The sequence below is a fragment of the Macaca nemestrina genome, chromosome 1 (genome assembly GCF_043159975.1).
Source record: "Macaca nemestrina isolate mMacNem1 chromosome 1, mMacNem.hap1, whole genome shotgun sequence".
NCBI lineage: Eukaryota > Metazoa > Chordata > Mammalia > Primates > Cercopithecidae > Macaca > Macaca nemestrina.
The window spans coordinates 74,652,099-74,671,096 of NC_092125.1; the positions used below are offsets into that span (position 1 = coordinate 74,652,099).

General features: G+C 34.6%; 1 protein-coding gene across 33 annotated transcripts in view; it reads right to left on the minus strand.

Annotated features, from left to right (window-relative positions):
• Window positions 1-449: 449 nt before the first annotated feature.
• Window positions 450-18,998, minus strand: part of LOC105493516 (estrogen related receptor gamma) — a 643,478-nt gene continuing 624,929 nt past the window's right edge. For all 33 annotated transcript variants that reach the window (XM_071080675.1, XM_011761198.2, XM_071080677.1 and 30 more), the window contains 2 exons: window positions 16,146-16,415; window positions 450-4,417 (listed from right to left, as the gene is read on the minus strand). In XM_071080675.1, coding sequence (XP_070936776.1) covers window positions 4,173-4,417; window positions 16,146-16,415 — 515 coding nt within the window. In that variant the 3' untranslated portion in view covers window positions 450-4,172. The remainder of the gene's footprint in view (window positions 4,418-16,145; window positions 16,416-18,998) is intronic.

Genomic DNA, 18,998 nt, shown 5'->3' on the forward strand with positions numbered 1-18,998 from the left:
GCTCCACACAGCCTGCAGCTTGCCGATGAGCTCGGAGCAAGCGCATGATTTAATTGTTGATAGAGGGAAATAATGGGTATCTCTAGCAGGTTTTAATATGATCTTAAAATAGGGGGAGGGTTTTCTGTTATGACATTGACATAGAGGCGATGATTTTGAGTAATGCAGGATGATGTGGAGATGCTTTAAGATTAAATAAGAGCTATATAAAGGCTTGTCAGAATGAATTCTAATGTGCCATGAGACACTTTGCATACTCTTAAATATGCAAAATGTCTCTTGGCACCCTAGAATTCATTCTGACAAGCCTTTATATAGCACTCATTTAAACTCTGACTTTATTTTTAGGGAACAGGTACTCAGAGATACTCTTTGAATGGAAGCAACAAAGGGCAGTGTTTGTCGATTTGGTTCTTTAGTGGGGAAAAAAAAGAAACACAATACAAAAGAGCAGTCAAAAGTGGAAGCTTGTTTAATATTGCTCTACCATCATCCTGAAAGGCATAATAATTTGAGTTACACATCTGAACTGATTGGAGTTACAGAATCATATCTCCTTTTTGCATTTAACAATATATACAATATAAAATAAATACATTTACACAAATGGACATTTGCTGGAGCACACAGTATGGTACACATCACAAAAATATACAATTGATTGCTTTACAGATGTGGAGCCCATCTACAGCTATAGACATGGTTTTATTATTATTATTATTATTATTTTTACTACTGGCTATAATGCAACTCCTGGATTATTAGAAGCAGTTTAAATTTTTTGTCCTTTTACGATCTTTGCACATAAGACTGCCATAAAATGTTTTCCTAGGCAGGTAAACAGAGACGCTTAAATAATTAAAATACAATCACCAACACCCATTTTCTCTTCTATAAGAAAAATAGCAGTTTTAAATTTTTTATATCTTTTATGTTATCATTTAAATGCAAAATAGTGGAATAAATACAACAATCTGATCTGATTGAAACACAAGTGCAACTACAAGGAGTCACACAATCATATTGCTTTAAATAAGAACGAACCTAAAAGAAGCAAAATTAAAATTAAAATCATATGGCTAAAACATACACCTTTATAACTTTCCAAAACTTCACATTAAGTAAATGGTCTTGCTTGAAACTTGAAAAGACTTCCCTCTAGTGAGGTTTAAGATGAGCAATTACCCTAAAGCCCGTGCAGTTCTTTTTAAATCTACGTTTTAGTTGTATTTCCTATTTGTGAGATACTTACTCTTTTGAAATGCCGAGAGTTACACTGAAAACTACAAAATTGTATCTCGTTCTTTGAACATAACTCCGTCTCAGGTTTTCAGTTGGTTGGCTCTTACTTCTGAAGCCCAAGTACTTCAATGTGATACAGTGAAAACAATGTATATATTGTATATATTTTATTTATATTTAGTGTAGTTGAATAGTAGCAACTTAAACCCTGCACAAACTTTCCGGAAAATAATCTTTTTAAACACTTACATATATAAATAATCTTATAGAATCAGCACCTTTTTTCCCAGGAGTTGTATTTTCTGTTGTTATTTTTAAAGGGATGTGCCAATTTCTGAACTCCTATCACAGCTATAAATTTCAAGTTATTGACCATCTGAATGAATTGCTAATGATGATTTATCTAGAATCACACTACAGTCACTTCTCTACTGAGAAACCACAATCTACAATATAGTCCCATATAGCTAATGATAGATACACAGTATTCCTAGCACTGGGTTGATGTTTCATCAACCCAAGGTATTTTGTTTAAAGCACACAAAGTAGCAATAGTTTTGGAAACGAATCTGCACCAAAAAGTTTTGCAACAACACAGAGCGAGTTAATAACAACATCTGAGAGATGATTGAGCAAAAGCCATATATACAGCATTTAAAAATTAGACTTATCTATATTCTTGAAATATTCAAAGTTTTATTTCTAAGCTATACATTGGTATTCTATAATAAACCATTAGAGAAATTATTCCTTGTTTTGAAAATATTATTATGATTTTGATGTGTATCTGTTCATAATGAATACTTGTTTGGAGTTTCAATCTCTTAATTAATTATTAGGAAGAACCTTATTACTGGTAAGGAATAGAATATACTACTGTAGTCTCCTGAGGAATTGTACATCCAATATTGTCTCTAATTCTACCCTGTGTCTAAAAGCACACACCACAAGAATCCAAACACCACAAGAACAAGACAACAGTCTTTGAATGCAACATAAAATTCAGAAAAGCACAGCAAACATGAAACATTGAAAAGCTGAACTACATTTCTTTTGTTTGTTAGGATTACAATTTTAATTACATCTGTGTACATAGAATAAGACTGTTCACATAGTACAGGGAGCAGCTACTAACACTGGTCCATTGGTATAGCATTTGATGGAGGTTACTGTTTATTGGTTATTCAGCGACTGTAGATTTTGGGGCATCTAATTGATTTCTTCATTAGATTACACCTCTTAACAGTCTGGAACCTGACTGACTTTCATGCTGTGACAATACTGGTTGAAAAGCACATATATTGGCTTAGCTCTTGGTAAAAACTGCAGATTAATTTAAACAAACATTCCTAAATGAATAAACTTATATGGATTAGGTTTTAGAATTTGGTCAGGCGTTTTCTGTCTTTGATGATTTTTTTTTTTTTTTAAATTCTGGCATTTGCCTTATTGCCTCTTAAATGAATACTGGCTCACAGCTCCTTCTGAGACAAGGTCTGTAACTTTGCAAACAGGCAGTATCACATTCCTAACCACCGTGGCAGCTAGAAATCATATGGCAACTGTACCTCCCAAGTAGAGAGGTGCACTCCTGATAATTCTACGGATCTATATCTCATGTGCAGTGCTTATATGTGTGACTACTCAGAGTCACTGTAGGTGTAATCTAATCCTTTGTGTCAGTGAACATTTAGGTAAACTGGAGCTCATGTTAAGAAACTGATGTTTGGGACCAGACTGGCACACAACATAAATTGCATCCGTGATAATATGCACCTTCCCTTCAACTATTGCTTGAGTAAGTTAAATTCCCATATTAATAAATGGCTGAAAAGTGGTAAAGCTGGTACAAAAAAATCTCCATTTGTAAGAAGAAACAAAACATTTTTAAAAATCTTCCTTCAGGATTCATTTGTCCTTCATTATTGTTCATAATTGTTCAAAGCCAGCACAAAATTGCAGTATTCTTATTTCTCTTTAGTATTGCATGAATGAATAAAGCTTAAACTATTCCCTGAAAAAGTTACATAGTAGCTAAACTAACAAATACCTGGAAGACTTGAAAAAACAATTAAGGAATCAAATGGCTGTAACTGATCTAGATGGAAAAGCAATGATAAGAAGCAGCCGATGCAACGTTGCTTAAGTTGTCTAATTAGAGGCTGCTCCCATGAAATCTAATACTGCACTCAGTCAATTCGTATATGTTGCACTGTACTTTTAGGTACGTTGGTTCTCTCTCTTTGATTCCTTAGTCACTGGGGACGGTATGGTTCACAATAAGTTCACTGGCATCCATATTATGGATCTCCATCCTTTGGCAGGGCTGGCTTCCATCTCTTTTCAGTTAGAGACCTTTTTTAAAAGTTCAGCAGCAGAAGGAAGAAAAAGAAAGATGGAAAGAAGATCAGAAGGAAAGGAAAGGGGAAAGGGCAAAGGGGAAAGGGCAAAAGGAAAAAAGGGAAGAAAGAGAAAGGAAAGGGGGAAGGAAGGATTTTTTTTTTTTTTTTTTTTTTACAACTAAAGCTATTTAAAATTTAGAAAACAGGAGGAAGATGAGTAAAGAGAGGAACGAGAGCAGCAAAGAAAAGAAAGAAGGCAGGCAGATGGGAAGAAAATAAAGGAGAATGGGAACTAGGAATGAAAGAAGCAAAGAAATAAGGGAGGGGGAAAGAAGAAAGGGAGAAAAAATAAACAGGAAGAGAAATGTGGGAAGGAAGAGGAAAGAAGATGATGGAGAAAGTAGAAAGAAACTCATCAGGAAGCTATGGAGGAATCTGAAAGCTGCTTCATAGTCTTGCTGCTAAATTGTCAGTGCAGTCTGTTGATTTTTGATGTTGTTAACTAAACTCTAAGTTTCTTTGACGTCACTCTTGGGTTTATTTTCCCTTTTTCAGCATGAAGGATGGGAAGGCCCAGGGAGCTTTTAGTCAGACCTTGGCCTCCAGCATTTCCAAAAAAAGTTTGTGCATGGGGACTTTGCCTTCTAGTTTGATGTTGTAGAAATGCTGCACGGCCTTGGTAGAGGTCTGCCTCAGCAGTGGCAGTGTCATCAGCATCTTGCCAGCTCGACGAGGGTCTTCCATGTGCTGGCCAGCTTCATAATCCTGCAGCGCCTCATGTAAGACATCCTGAAGCTTCTGAACGGCTTCAACATCTTCTATGTGCATGGAGTCTGTGCAATGAAGGAAAAGATATAAGTAATTATATTAATCATAACAAACCTATGTAGACTAGAGTTATAAAATTAGTTATTAAATTAATTATTATTATTTTTGAACTTCTCTAAGCTTGCAACTGTGATTTGTTCGGAGTCTCACATTTCTTCAGTCTCTATTTCTTTCTAAATTTCCCTACATAATGTTTAATACTAGCTTAGAAGATGGGAATTATTAGAAAAGATCTATGATTTAAAGTGTGTATTTTTCCTCCTCAGGCTGAGCAAGAGAAGGCTTTCTTTTAACAGATTACAGTCTTGACTATTTCTATTTTATTCATTGTCTCATCCAGGTTTATATTCATACACTCAACAAACAACCATGGAAGGCCATCTATTAAAAGTATTATCTTAGTGCTGTGTGGGGGAAGGTTGTTTAAAATTCCGATCTTGCCTGGAAAAGCCAGTATTTCCCAAAGAGGGGAAAAAATTGATGACTAAGTTCCTAAGAACTCCATGTGAATACACTGAATCTAGCACTATATAGAAATCACAATACATTATTTATCCTTTTAGGATGTTTAAAGTTGTAGTATCAGTTCATTAAAACGTCCTTACATAGTCTACTTCCCTGATGAAAAACAAATGGTGTCTTCAGATCACTGAGTTCTGAAATATTTTTCACATTTGTAAAGGTGAACTTTACCCTTAAATGAATAATTGGAACATCTAATTCCATCAAGCAAAGAAAGGGTTAACAAGGTTGCCAAATTATTCTTGTGAGAAATGTGAGATGTGGGGAAAAAATAAAAGTTACAGCTCCAGCTCTAAAGCAGACACTTAATTATATACAAGTTTGAATCATTTAGCACGTTTTATTGATTCTGATGACAGTTTATCTGTTAATTACACATAATGGAGTCTTTGGGGGATTCTTCATGTTTAATAATTCTAGTTCTCTGAGAATGCTGAGCTCTAAGATATATGTAGTTAGCCTAATCTTTCATACAATTCAAACATAGATCACATGAACAAAAAGAGAGAGGGAATGTAATTTAAAAGCAAGTGGCTAAACATATAATAAAAAAGAAATATGGCAAAATAATGAAAAGATAGATATAACCAGTAGCATGTCTTAAAATTTATTCGTATTTTGTTTAGGTTTGTTTTTTTTTTTTTTTTTTTTTTTCCATTCACATTGTCATTTTGAATCATTCCACCACATCACTGGTGAATTGATCACTATTAACATTAGGTAGTTTAACGACATCTCTTTAAAAAAAACTTTGAATAATCTGGAATAAAATTGCTTATAAGTATTTACTGCTCAAGACTCAATTTCTGCCTGGCAGAGCAAAAACAAGGAATTTTTCCAAAGTGGGAAATAATGTTGACAGTGTGCCCTGGAGCGGGATTCAAGTCACTCCCCAACATACGCCTAGCCTTTCCCTGTGGATTATTTCTAACCAGCTTCTCTCCAGTCTGGTTCCTCTCAGCATGGCAATCTTATCCACCTCCTATGGTGCTGTCTCTTAGAAACAAACACACATAATTTCTAAAGTTGTCTAAGGGTTGGTAATGTTAGGGACAGAAAAACATTCATAGAGATGATGGCAACATGCTCTGATATTCTTCCTCTCTCTCTATTTTTGCACTTAAGTGCTAACTGAAGGAAAAACAGGAGGTATGGGGAAACACCATGGTGAGTCTCTAGGTACACAAAAGACTGTAATAAGGACCTTGTGCATAAGGGAACAGAGACGAGTTGGATTTTCCCAACTTAGGCTGGGTCTAATAATTAGCTCTCTACATGAAAACAGAGTAAAAGATGGAGGGAGAAAATGGGAATTATACTCTGCAGTGACAAAACCAACTTGAAATAACTATTTTCCAACTAGACCAAAAACACATCAGAATAAAAATAATACATTTACCATTTATTAAGCACCTATTTCAGGTGAATGTGGCCTCATTTTACCTCCCCAAACCCTAGAAGCCAGGTGGCACTGGTAATATGTGTGAGACTCAGGTTTAAATTCAAGATGCTTCAAATTAATAATGCTGCTAGAATATAGAACACTAAATGTGCACTCCCTTAAAAAATGAGATGAATTTCCCTCTAAACACATCCTGTTCAAACTCCCATCTTCATCAGCCATCTTCTTTACAATATTCCTAATGAAGACATTGCCAGTCATATGAAAAATAGGTAGAGTATTCTCCTTGATAAAAGACAAAACTAATTATTATTAATTTCTTCTTTAAGTTTTCCTAAATCTGTCTCCAAATTCTATCATTTGGTCCTGTTTCTAACTACTAGAACAATACAGGATAAATTTCCTTTTTCGACATGGCATATCTTTAAATGCTTGAAGTCAGCTACACAGTTACCTCGGCCCTACCCATAGTCTTGCCTTTCCCACTACTCTTGCCCAGCAGGAGATATATTATAGGATGTCATGGGAAATGAGGCAAGAACAAATAGCAGAGAGATATGCTCACAAACAGCAATTAAGACTTCAAACTATTCTTTAAAGGATGTGATTTAGCATGAGAGATTTAAAAATGATTTAATCAAATTACTGTGATAATTTAACTTCCCATTTACAGAAAAGATTCTAACTCATTTTAGCTTTACCCATTCTCGGATCTGCTAACACTTTAAATGCAAACTCACTAAATCTGAACTATTTAATTAGACAATGATTCAGCTGGCAGACTGCTGAAGAAAATATTAATCTCCATTAGGAATCCTAGTTCAAGTTCTGGATCTGTAGTTTTAATCTCTGTTTTGTTCTTTTGGTTAAATTTACACGTGACGCCAGGCTCAGTAGAACTGGCATTAATGTATATAATTATTTCATTTTCATTGTTCGTGCTGGTTTCTTTTTAACTGTGCTTTAAAGGAAATAGTTCTAGTATTTGTGCTAATGGGAACCAGCTAAACTTAATGGATATCATAAGTTTATGAACTAACTAGACAGGACAAGGCTACATATTAAAAACAATGGGTGAGTTCTTAAAAATCTTGGATACTGGGCCCAAGTCTAGATCTATTAAGTCAGAGACCAGAACTAGGATATCAGCATTGCTAAAGGTCTAGGTAGTTCTACGGCCAAGCCAGGATTGAGAACTACTGAATTAGACAATAAGACAAACAATACTATTCCAAAATAATCAATATTTCAAAACATAACCAGAGTGTATATAACACACATATTATTGCCTATATATTAAGTCTAACACCTAATAATAAAACAGAACTTTATCATAACTTCCAATATTTTACTCTGTGAAAGGGATCCTAAAAAAATGTGTCTAGTTCAGATCATTTACTTTGGGAAGATAGCTAAATATCATCATCCTTACAGCTGCAAATTTAATAAGACTTAGAGCCACTGAAAAAGAAGATTTTATTTTTATATCTTCCCTAGAATAAAATATTTCCCTTCTCTATGATAGAAAATATTAATCATTGTGTGCACAGACATAGCTAATCCAAAATACCTAAGTCTCGCTTGGGAACTTTCTTCAGGACTTTTAGACCATTCTTGGCAATACTTTCTCAAGGGTGCCAAATCTCATTTTGAATGTGGAATTGAATATTAGATACAGGCACAGTATATTCAGATTTGAGCCTAGTATATAACATAAACCAACAGTCTGTGTAAAACTTTTCTGTGAAACGCAGGACTTGATTTTCTTTGATGTTTGTAAACTGCCTACATAAAGATGGGTAGTAAGGGAAGGGCGAATGGGACTCTCTCCAATCATTGAATGAATGAAACAGAATGTGATGGACAGAATAGAGAAATGGAAAAAGGTCTATTTTCTAAAAGAGAATTTGTATCTTTAAATTTCCATATGCAATATATATGGCACCTAACAGAGTGGTTCTTTGGGTAGCAATTGACTAGGGTACTGAGGAACACTGGTTGATTACCATTTGAAATTGACTCTAAATTAACAGATATAGTAGAATTTTTTAAGCCTTTCCAAATGTTCACATAAAAACAACAACAACAACAACAACAACAACAAAAACAGCAACTGCATGGCAAAACTAAAAACTCAGGGACATTTACAGAAAAACAAGGTGACAGGGTATTCCCAAAATATACATAAATTCACACGCACACGCACACACACACACAATGAGGTCTATGTGTCTCTGCATCCCCAGATCTGTACTTATGTAGACAGACGATGTTGGCCTAGGAAGAACGGCCAACCCTGGAAGGTGTCTCAAGTGCCCAGGTTGTAATCTGATTCTAGGCTTCAACCAGAAAATATTTAAAATGAACATGGAATATTTTGTCACACCAAATAGAAAGGATATTATCTAGAACTACTAGGTATTCAAAAAGATTTCAGAAGCCAACCCGAAGAGGTTCCCACTGACAAAAATGGGACAATTTTAACTTCAAAAAGGATTATAATTGAGACTGATTGAAATCCATTAAATATGTTTGAATACTTGTGTTTATAATATTTTTTCAATAGGACACCAATTATCTACTCTGAAAGCTGGTAAATAAAGAGAAATAAGAAAGCACTTATACTACTCTTCCTAAACAAATTGCATCGCTGGTAACCAAATAAGAGATAAGAGAAAGCATTACTTTATACATATCCCACCTACTAAATGAAAAAAGAAAAGAAAAATGACAAAATCACAAATCACTATTTTTCAACCCCCAGTGATTAATAAATTTAGGTAATGAATGTCAACAGTTGCTAACATCACAAAAAGAGAAACAAACATTATGTATCTTGCAATGAACACTACATCACTTATAGGTGCCATAGGGATAAAACCTGAGTCTGATTAAGTCTCCAGATCCAGTTGCCAATTTGCACAAAATGCAACAGGCAGAAAAAACATGATGAACTTCTCCAAGACTATGCAATCTTCAAAATCCAGACAGTGGAAAACCCTGTAGGTCAAATGCCCTGGCATCTTTAACTAATAAATTGTAGGAAAAATAAAATGAAGGAGGAACTTTGGAGTACTGACTTAAAAATTCATCCATTTTTTTATGGGTAAATGAGCAAGACTAAATTGTAGTAGCTAAGTATACACATTTATTTAAAAAAAAACTATAATAAAAGGAAGTGATGACTATAAAACTCAGGATAGGATAGTGATTACTTTTGCGGGAAGGGAAGGGGCTGAGATAGGAACAAGACACTTGAAGGGCTTTCAGGGGTTACATCACAAGTTTTATTCTTGATCTTGCTCATGTACTCATTGTGGTAGGCTGAAAAATGGCCATGAAGATATTCAGGTCCTAATCTGTAGTACCTGTGAATGTTACCTGCTATGGCAAAATGAACTTTGTAGATGTGATTAAGGTAAGGATCTTGATACGGGAGATTATCCTAGATTATTCAGGTGGGCACTCAATGAAAGCAGTGTCCTTAGAAGCAAAGGAAAAAGAAGGCAATGTTACCACTGAAGCAAAATGCTACTCCTGGCTTTAAAGATGGAGGAGGGTGCCCTGAGCCAAGGAATTCAGCCCTAGGAACTGGGAAAGGCCATGGAAATGGATTCTTCCCTAAAGTCTCCAGAGGGAATGAAACCCTGGTCATACATTGTCTTACACCTAGTGAAACTGATCGACATTTGACATCCAGAACTGTAAGAGAATAAATACGTGTCATTTAAAGCCATCAAGTTATGGTCATTTGTTAATGTAGCATAAGAAACTCATACACTCATTAAGGTCTATATTTTTGTGTGTTTTCTTTTGCATTAAAATGATATAGATAAAAAGAGAAAGAGAAAGAAATTTCTGATGGAATGGTCTCTTCTAGAAAGTAACGAATCAAGCAGAATTCTATGGCGGCTGTAGAAACAGGTGGCAGAAATATCAAGGAAGCCTTTCACATATCAAGTAGGGAGCCGAATCAAAAAAAAAAAAAATGTTTAGGTTTCTTCCAACCCAGAAACCTTATGATTTTAATATTGAAAATAGTAATAATAATTCTGATTTTTCTGCTTAACCATGGTGACAATAAATAGAACTTTCCATTTCAGAGCTCTCCATTAAGATACTTTTAGTTTTTTTAGAAGGCCTGTTTTCCTCATTTCTTGCTGTGGCTAAACAGCTAACTTTCTTTGACATTTACACCAGCCACACAAATCACTCTGACTCTATTTATATAAAATATTGAACCACAGAAAACCTCCGTGGCCGTGATTGTAGTTTCTTTCCTTCAGGCTCCTTACAAGTCCCAAATTACTGTTTAAATTGTTATGTTTACCTTGCAATATGGGATTTACCTGCTAGATCTTTTCTATTTTTCTATAATTACTTAAGGCCTTCTGTCTCTCTCTCCATATCTTATACTTTTCCAGGGGGTTTCTAACTCTTTTTGCCAAAAGTCATAAGGACAATTACAGTACACTGGGTAAGTTAATGTTGATATCAGTTTGGTTGGTGAAGAGTTCAACATTTCACAACATCATAGATGATCTGCACCATGCTAATGACCTTTCGTAACAGAGCTCATTATCTTAAAATATATAGATGAAAACAATGTTATGCTATAATCATTTCCTGGAAATAAGCAACTGCAGAGTATTTTATGTGCTTACTGCCCAGATAATAAGCACATATTACCCAGGTATTTACTCAGGTAAATATCTTTGGAAGGCCAAAGCTATCTGCAGCAAATATTTCCGATACCATGCCAAGACACAGTGATCATTGAACATGGAAAAAAACATTTAAGAGTCAGCTTTTATGTTTTTACCTAAAAGTTGCAATACTGTAATATGTTTAAAATTTAAGGGTTGTATTAAATTTAAAAAGCTCACTTCCAAAATATATTATTCTAAATAGAATTAAAATAATTCAGTGAAGACAGACTTGAGTAAAAACCAATGAAAAGTAAACTAGGAGATGGAAGGTTATAATTTTGATTTCTTATTTACCTGATAGTATTACTTATGGTTTGTTCTGGGTAAAAATCAGGAACAAGGTTCTACCTGCCACACAAAGCTTACATATATTCATTTCTCATAAAACGTTATAATTTCTTGGTAAGCATTTCATGTCCAATTTTGTTTGTTACTTTCTTGGGTAGTTTTATAGTCTTCTAACTCCTAGAAGATGGCAAGATAAAGGAAGTGGGCATGACATTATCAATCAAATTAAAACTACTAACTTGGGCTCCCAGATGTGAAATTATAATGGGTAAAGTCTTCTGCATTAATCCTTTTAAAAACATGTATATAATTATTTGTGGAATAGAAATAGGACCTTCTGCCTCATAATAGCCATGCACGATTATCAGCTTTCTTCACATACTTGTAAAATGATATTGGACATGTCTACTGCACAGGTATGTTGTGGAAATCAAATAAGATTCCCTAGAAGAAGCTTAAAAAAGGAAATATCTACAGAAAGATTCTGAAAAAGGATATTCTCTTGACCGGCAGCTAAAACTATCTCCAGAATATCAAATCAACTAATTTAGCCAAAATTTTGTAAAATTGACTAAGGCCTAGTTTTACTTTACACACATAACCCCCCTCCCCGCTGCCCCCCCACACACAACATTCACACACACATGCACCTATATATATATACATGTATAAAACCAAACTGGCCACCTTTACTTAAAAGTAATAAATCTAAAATTTGTAGGCCATTTAAGGGATAGTAGACATTACTTAATTCACCTGCCTTCTTTTACAGATGAGAAAACAGTTATGTATTTAAGCGACATATTATCAAAGGAAGTGAAATTTGGAATTAGAGAGTAGAAAACATTCCTCTTTTTAGGTAAAATGTGTATATATAATACAATATGATATGCATGCTATATATGCATGGATGTGTGTATACATATGTGTATATATATGTGTGTGTGTATATATATCCTAAACAGAAGGTATTACTATTTAATCGGGGGGCTACTAGGAAAACCATATCTAAAAAGGTTCCCCTAATGGAGTGGTAATGAAAACACAAAGCCAAACCTATATGAGGGTCCAAATACCCTAATTAAATATGGCGCCCATTCCAGTATCCTACAGCAATCAAAAACTTTCTATACCTTGAAATTATACAACTCTGCATACATAACCGATTGTCCTTAAGAACAACAGAATGCTGTCATGAGGTCATTCTAGCTGTTTATGATTTTAAATTGATAACCAAATCATTACTTGTAGCTTGATATCAATAGGTGCTATTATTCTGGAAATAATGTGTAGAAGTTAAAAAGAAAACTCGACTTGAAACATGTTTATTCTTGAATGGATTAGGCTCACCTGGCTTCAGGCTGGGGCAGGGGAGGGGTGACAAAGACAGGGATGTGAGTGGCAGATTTAGGGATTGAAGGGCTTATGACTTGAGCAACAGAGAACGGTCAGACTAAAGTGATTCATTAGCTTAAACTGCTTTTCACCTTACAGTATATAATTTCAAACAAATTCTTAACATAAGAATCAAAAGATCCAATGAAGAGAAATAAATCCCATCATATAATCTTACCGAGGTGCTTATAGAAATATTTTACCATATTTTCTAATACAGAGATGAAATTAATTATAGAATCATAGAATTCCAGAGTTGGAAAGAATTTGATATTAGTCAAACCTCTTGTTACATACATGAAAAAACTGGGACCTAAGAATTACAATATTAAAATTGTGACCTAGAGTTTTCTTTTAAAATTCAATTGCACATAGATATATCAGGGATGCAATAATTACTCGAGGTTGTTAATACTCAAAAATAAGATAATGTATAGCTTAAATGAGACTGTAAGTTTCTTATCTTCAAAAGCAATTGAAACTATTATTTAGGGTTTTCAAAGATTTGAATGTGAAAACTGTAGAATTATAACAGTTGATGACATATTGTTGTTTTGGCCATACAGATGAAGACAGAGTTTCCAGGGATGTTCTGGTGTTATAAGTATTTCTGAATTCACTTATGACAGAAACAAAGCTACAAAAAATATGGTAGACATCATCAGGAAGCCTGTTTTCCAAGCATAAGCACAACATTTATAGCTATTGAATAAAGACGGATATTTAAAATAAGCTAAAATTTAAATAAACAAGACAATGGTTGTTAACACCTACATCCATGCAGGAAAAGCTAAGATATCTACTTAAATTACACTGAAATAGATTTTCATTTTTGCACAAAAAATTACTTATATTAATCTGGAAGTCCTAAACACACAGGCACGCGCGCGCACATGCGCACTCTCTCTCACACACACACACACACACACACAGAAACAACAACAACAGCAACAACAAAAATAGAAGCCCTTTAGGGTGTCTAAAGTATTAAAATATTTTTATACTGATATGTGCATGGGCAGTTTAAGAAACCTACATTGGATCTAAGCAAGTTTGAGTCTACACTCCATCTTGGATCTACAACTTCGTTGCTGTGCTCCAAATAACAGTCAAAAATGGAATAAAATAACATCATATTAACAGTATCAAAGAAACTGACTTTCTGAGTTGTTTACCCCAAACTAAAATGATGGGGCTTGCAGGTTAGGTGAGTGAAGAAAAGGCCACAGTTACACAACACAGTAGAGGTGGCACAATTTACAGATTAAAATAGTCCTTAGAGTACTTAATCAGTTATTCTTTAATATGGACTCTGATTCAATTGATCTTTCTTGGTATTGAGGGACTAAATGAAAGATGGAATCACCTGCAAGAATATTTTGGGACAGAGACTTTTTTTTAGAAGAAGCAATGGTACTCAACTACCATGATAAGAGAAGAAAGGGGAGCTTATTGACCATTTCTGACTTTAGACATGAAAAATAAATGAACTAATTCTTTAAACATTTTCTAATCATCAGTCACTGCTGTGAGGTAGTCACTTCCTCTCCCAGAAGTAGAATATGTGGATTAGGACATTTATCTATCAGAAATATTAATGTTTACACTTCTAAGCAACAGAGACAGAAATGCTGCTACTAATTCCGGTACTCTAAATTATAATACTTAGTCATAAAGTATACATCCAATATCTAAAATTATATAATTTTAGCAATTTTGTTGATAAAATTTTAGCATTGCTCAGCATTCGTGGTTAGTTAATAATTTTAAAAAGCAATTTGAAACATAAAAGATATAACACAGGCTTAGTATATTTTAAAAACAATTAACCAAGTAAATGTTTTAAATTAGGATTGTTTCATGATTGCCAAACAAAAATTTTTCCCAAAACCACTGTTGTAAAATATTTCATCTAATTATGAGAGATGGTATAATGTGAAGTCCATACACACTAATAAATCCTCAGAAAATGTCTACCCCATCTCTCACTCTGATCTTCTGGAGAGGAAGGGCAGGGGATTCTTCAGGGTTCCTAATCACAACGTCGTTTGTCATAAGAAATCATATTTTATAATTTCACAGGAGAGTAGAAGAAGAGAGGCACATGGTGTGGTGAGGAAGAGGGTTATATTCACAATTAAAACTGTGAAATGCTAAACTCCATTATGAAGACAAATAGGAAAGTACAACTTCATTGTTGAAAACAATTTCCCTCCTATCAGTCCAAGGATTCACGCATCAATATTGTAGATGAACTGTTAATTACAAAATCAATTAAAAATTATTTCTAAAAACAGTCACGCGTCCCTGGCTCTCATGGGGGCAATTTGGGCAGAAGGTCTCATCTCACTAGGACCGCGCCAAATCACAAAGTCGTCATCCACAAGTAAGCAAAAGCAATCTGGTTTTTCATTTTTCAGCGCGGCTGAGCCCAGCCTGAGATTGATCGTCACATATGGCCCCAGAAAACAAACTGTCAATACCTTGAATGCTGCAGAATTTGAACAAATAGCCGTCCGCCCATTCAAGCCACTCATTGCATCCCATTTAACAGATTTTATTGACAGTTTCCTTCTTGTAATTAAAGGGAAAACTACTGGCCGGCAACCAAGATAAAGTTCAAAGATAGGGTCAAAACAAAAGCAGATGGAGGGGCACGGTGTGACTGTCAATGGTACATAGCATCAGAGCATGTTATTGACACACAGGTATCTAATGATCGGCACGTCATTAACGAGGGATCTATCCTGAACTTTATGCAAATGCTAAAAGAGACTTAAGACCATAATAAAGCATTAAGAGAGGCACAAAGGGAAAAACAACAAAGCACCAACGATTTTTACTTATTAGAAGTTGTTCTCTGTTTTAGCACATTACGGTTCAAATGTAAAGAACAGTTATTCCCATAATTCTTAACCCTTACTGCATAGATAGAATTTGACTTCTAAAGAACTCCAGAATGTAAGAAAACAGTGTTGTTTGATAACCAAAACTCAAAGAAACACTAAATATATTTTCTCAATTGCACAATTTGCATTTTTGAGGGAAAAATGGTTTGTGTGTTTCAACAATTCCCTTGTTTTAACTTATGCATAAAAGACAATGGAACTAATTTTGTCCCGGGAGTGTCCATTTATGCTATTCCTACAAGAGCTTTTGCTTTGCTGCAATCCAAATTAGTAAATGCATTAGTTGATAAAAGTTTCAAAGCATTCAATAAGCAAGTCAAATGAAATTAATTAGCTTTAAGTATATTTTTCTTATTTCTAACTTTTCACGAGAAAGCTATACTGATTATAATTTTGCTGACTCATACAAAACTTACAAACTAGGTCTTGCAAATCCCTGAAGAAGTTTAGGAGAGTGGTAAAACTGACATATTAAAAAATGTAACAATGACTATGTCAGTATGCCAACCTGAATTAGCAAGAGCTATAGCTTTGAGGGTGACAAATTCTTCTTTCTCCAGCTTCATGCTCTTGTATTTCTTTACCAGCTGCAGGATAGCATTATTTAGATCAAGAAGGCCTGCTAATTTGGACTGGTCTTCGTCCATTATATAATCGTCTGCATAGACAAGTTCATCCTCAAACGAAAGAGACCGGTATACGACACCAAGGATCAAAATTTCCATCCAAGCACTCTGCAGAAGGCTCATCTGGTCTGCCAGGGACAGCGTGGAGAAGCCTGCATGGAAAGATGGGCAGATCAAGTTACTTTAAAGCCATAATTTCATAATGCAACATTAGTTTCATATGGTAGCTGGCTTCTGCATCAGTGCTCAAAATTATGCTGAGCTTTGATTAGAAGCTCTTAAAATTTCCCCTGGATCACTTTGCGAACAGCAAAGTGAAAGTTACAAACCAGCTTCTTCAATTTGGGGGTATTTTCTATAAGTTTTATAGACACAGCTTAGGGGAATATTATAGAGATGTTGTTTTCTTTCATTCAAGAAGAAAATACCATGTAATCTTTAGATATATTTGATTTCTGGTTGAAGTCTTTAGGAACCTCTTATAAGAAGTCAGATTTTCAACTATCTGATCTCTAAAAACTACTATTGGAAAACAACATAAAAGTAAAAAAAAAAAAAAAGAAGAAGAAGAAGGAGAAGGAGAGAAGGAGAAGCAGCAGCTAAAAATAAAAGATAAACAAACAATTTAGGCCATAGCACAACTTGGAAACATTTCTGTATAATATTAATAGTTACAAGCACAATGGATGATGAGTTACAACTAGGTGAGCCTTCTTAATTGGCTATTTCCCCTCACTGATACTTAACATGAATTTCTTTTAAAATTAGCGATAATTGGTATAAAAGAAAGTGGAATACTTAGTAGCCTGGCCTCCTCACCAAATAGAAAAGCCCCATTCACTATTATTACTAAGATCCAATTATTTAAAAAGTTAAATATAAATAAAGGTAACAGGGTTTGGTGCAAAGGAGTCAGATTCTGAATGTAAATACTGGCTCCACTCAGCTACTGGCTCTTTCACCTTGAGCAAGAGAAATTAACTTGTATCTTAAATTTTGTATTTGAGAAATATAAAATATCACCTACCTAAGCATTAGGTTATAATCTGCAATTCAGTAAGTGTTGCTGTATGATTAATATATGTTATTTTTATCTGAATTACCTATGTGATCAATTCTTTTCTGCAAATCTGGGATGCATTCATACATGCATATTTAAAGTCCCTCTGAGCTTGAGAAAACATATGCAAAATAATTAAAAAGAAAATGCTGTTCAATAGAGAAAGAGGAAGCAGTACAATTAAGCCTACTTAGGAGTGAAGATATATATTTATATATCAGAGGAACTAGATCTGTATTCTAAAGTGAAGATACTTGATGATCAGAAGCTTTTCCCAAGTCCTAAAAAAGAAATGTTTCTTAAAACTTCACTTTTATTTCCAAGTGTCTGCCTAAGACTTCTAAGGGTAACCAGCCACCTCATGGCTTCTGAGGACAGGGGTACCATCATTTAAGGTCCTGCCACCAGTAATTCTACAGAAAGGAAGGGCCGTTTTTAATAATGCAACTTAAGAAATCTATTTTTACTCCCTTTCTAGACATTATTATCCAAATCATAAATAGCCACTGGTGACCAACCTTTTTAGGCTACTGCTTATGGTCACTGTTGCTGTCCTTTTCATTCATATCAAATTGTGCATATCCCATATGATATTAGAAACTACAGCACAGTAAAGAAAAGGAAATGATTTCCTGACCTATTGGTGAAAAATAGTGGTTTGCCATTTGGTACCATTAATTATAAGTGCTTAATAAAATCATCAGAAGGGATGAGTCAAGCTTTTCTTAAGGGAGTCTTTAAGGTATATATAAAAATGCATTTCTTTCATTGTTTATCATGGTGCTTACATGTTATTTGACAGGATTTATTTTGGACTGGCTGTGTAAGTCTTTTTCTTATTCTGTTTTTGTCATTGCGTTTGGGGTTAAATTAATAAATATCCTCTTAGAGATATAAAAGCTGATAACATTTTAAACAGCGATTCAACAGAGAAAACTAATTGTTTAACCTAAATAGGTTAGGCTCCAGATGCTTTTAATTTCAGCAATGTTATATTCACAACAAACAAACAGAAAACCACATTGCTCTTTTTTCTATCCCCCTCCAAGGAAAAAAGATGCAATGCAAATCCAAATATCGACCTCAAGAAAACATACTAAGTAAAAATTTCTTGTGTAAATTAAAAGACAAAAAAACATCATCTGGAAAGTTATGAGCAAAAATGAATGGGTCTTTTCAATTTGCCTTAGTTTTCTTGTTCCTTTTCATGCTCCCAAGCCGCAGTTTTTCTGCAGCAGCAGATGGACAGAGCATGTAGCCCGCAGCACCTTCCTGTGACAGCCCTATTCTCCCTCCCAGACACTGCTGTTAGTAAATAGATTTACACATTCTCCAATCTCCACACATCTTTCTGCCGAATAATTAAAAGCAGGATGATTAGTTTATTGAGTGGAAGGAGGAACTTTTTTATTGAGGTCCATCCATGATTTTATCAGGGCCAGCACTTTTACGGTTGTCAGGGGGGTGCAGGCATCCAATTTTTCTTATCTGCCTGATTAATACAAACGCTGTTTCAGGACGCATTAATTAACAGATACAAATCTACGTTCTCATGGAAGGATCAATACGGAGAAGAAAAGAGGCATCAATGTGAATTTAGTGCTGATGATGGAGAAGGCACGCTATCGACATTTACGTGCACGGAAACTTTAAAGTTGCACCGGGCCCCCTTTGT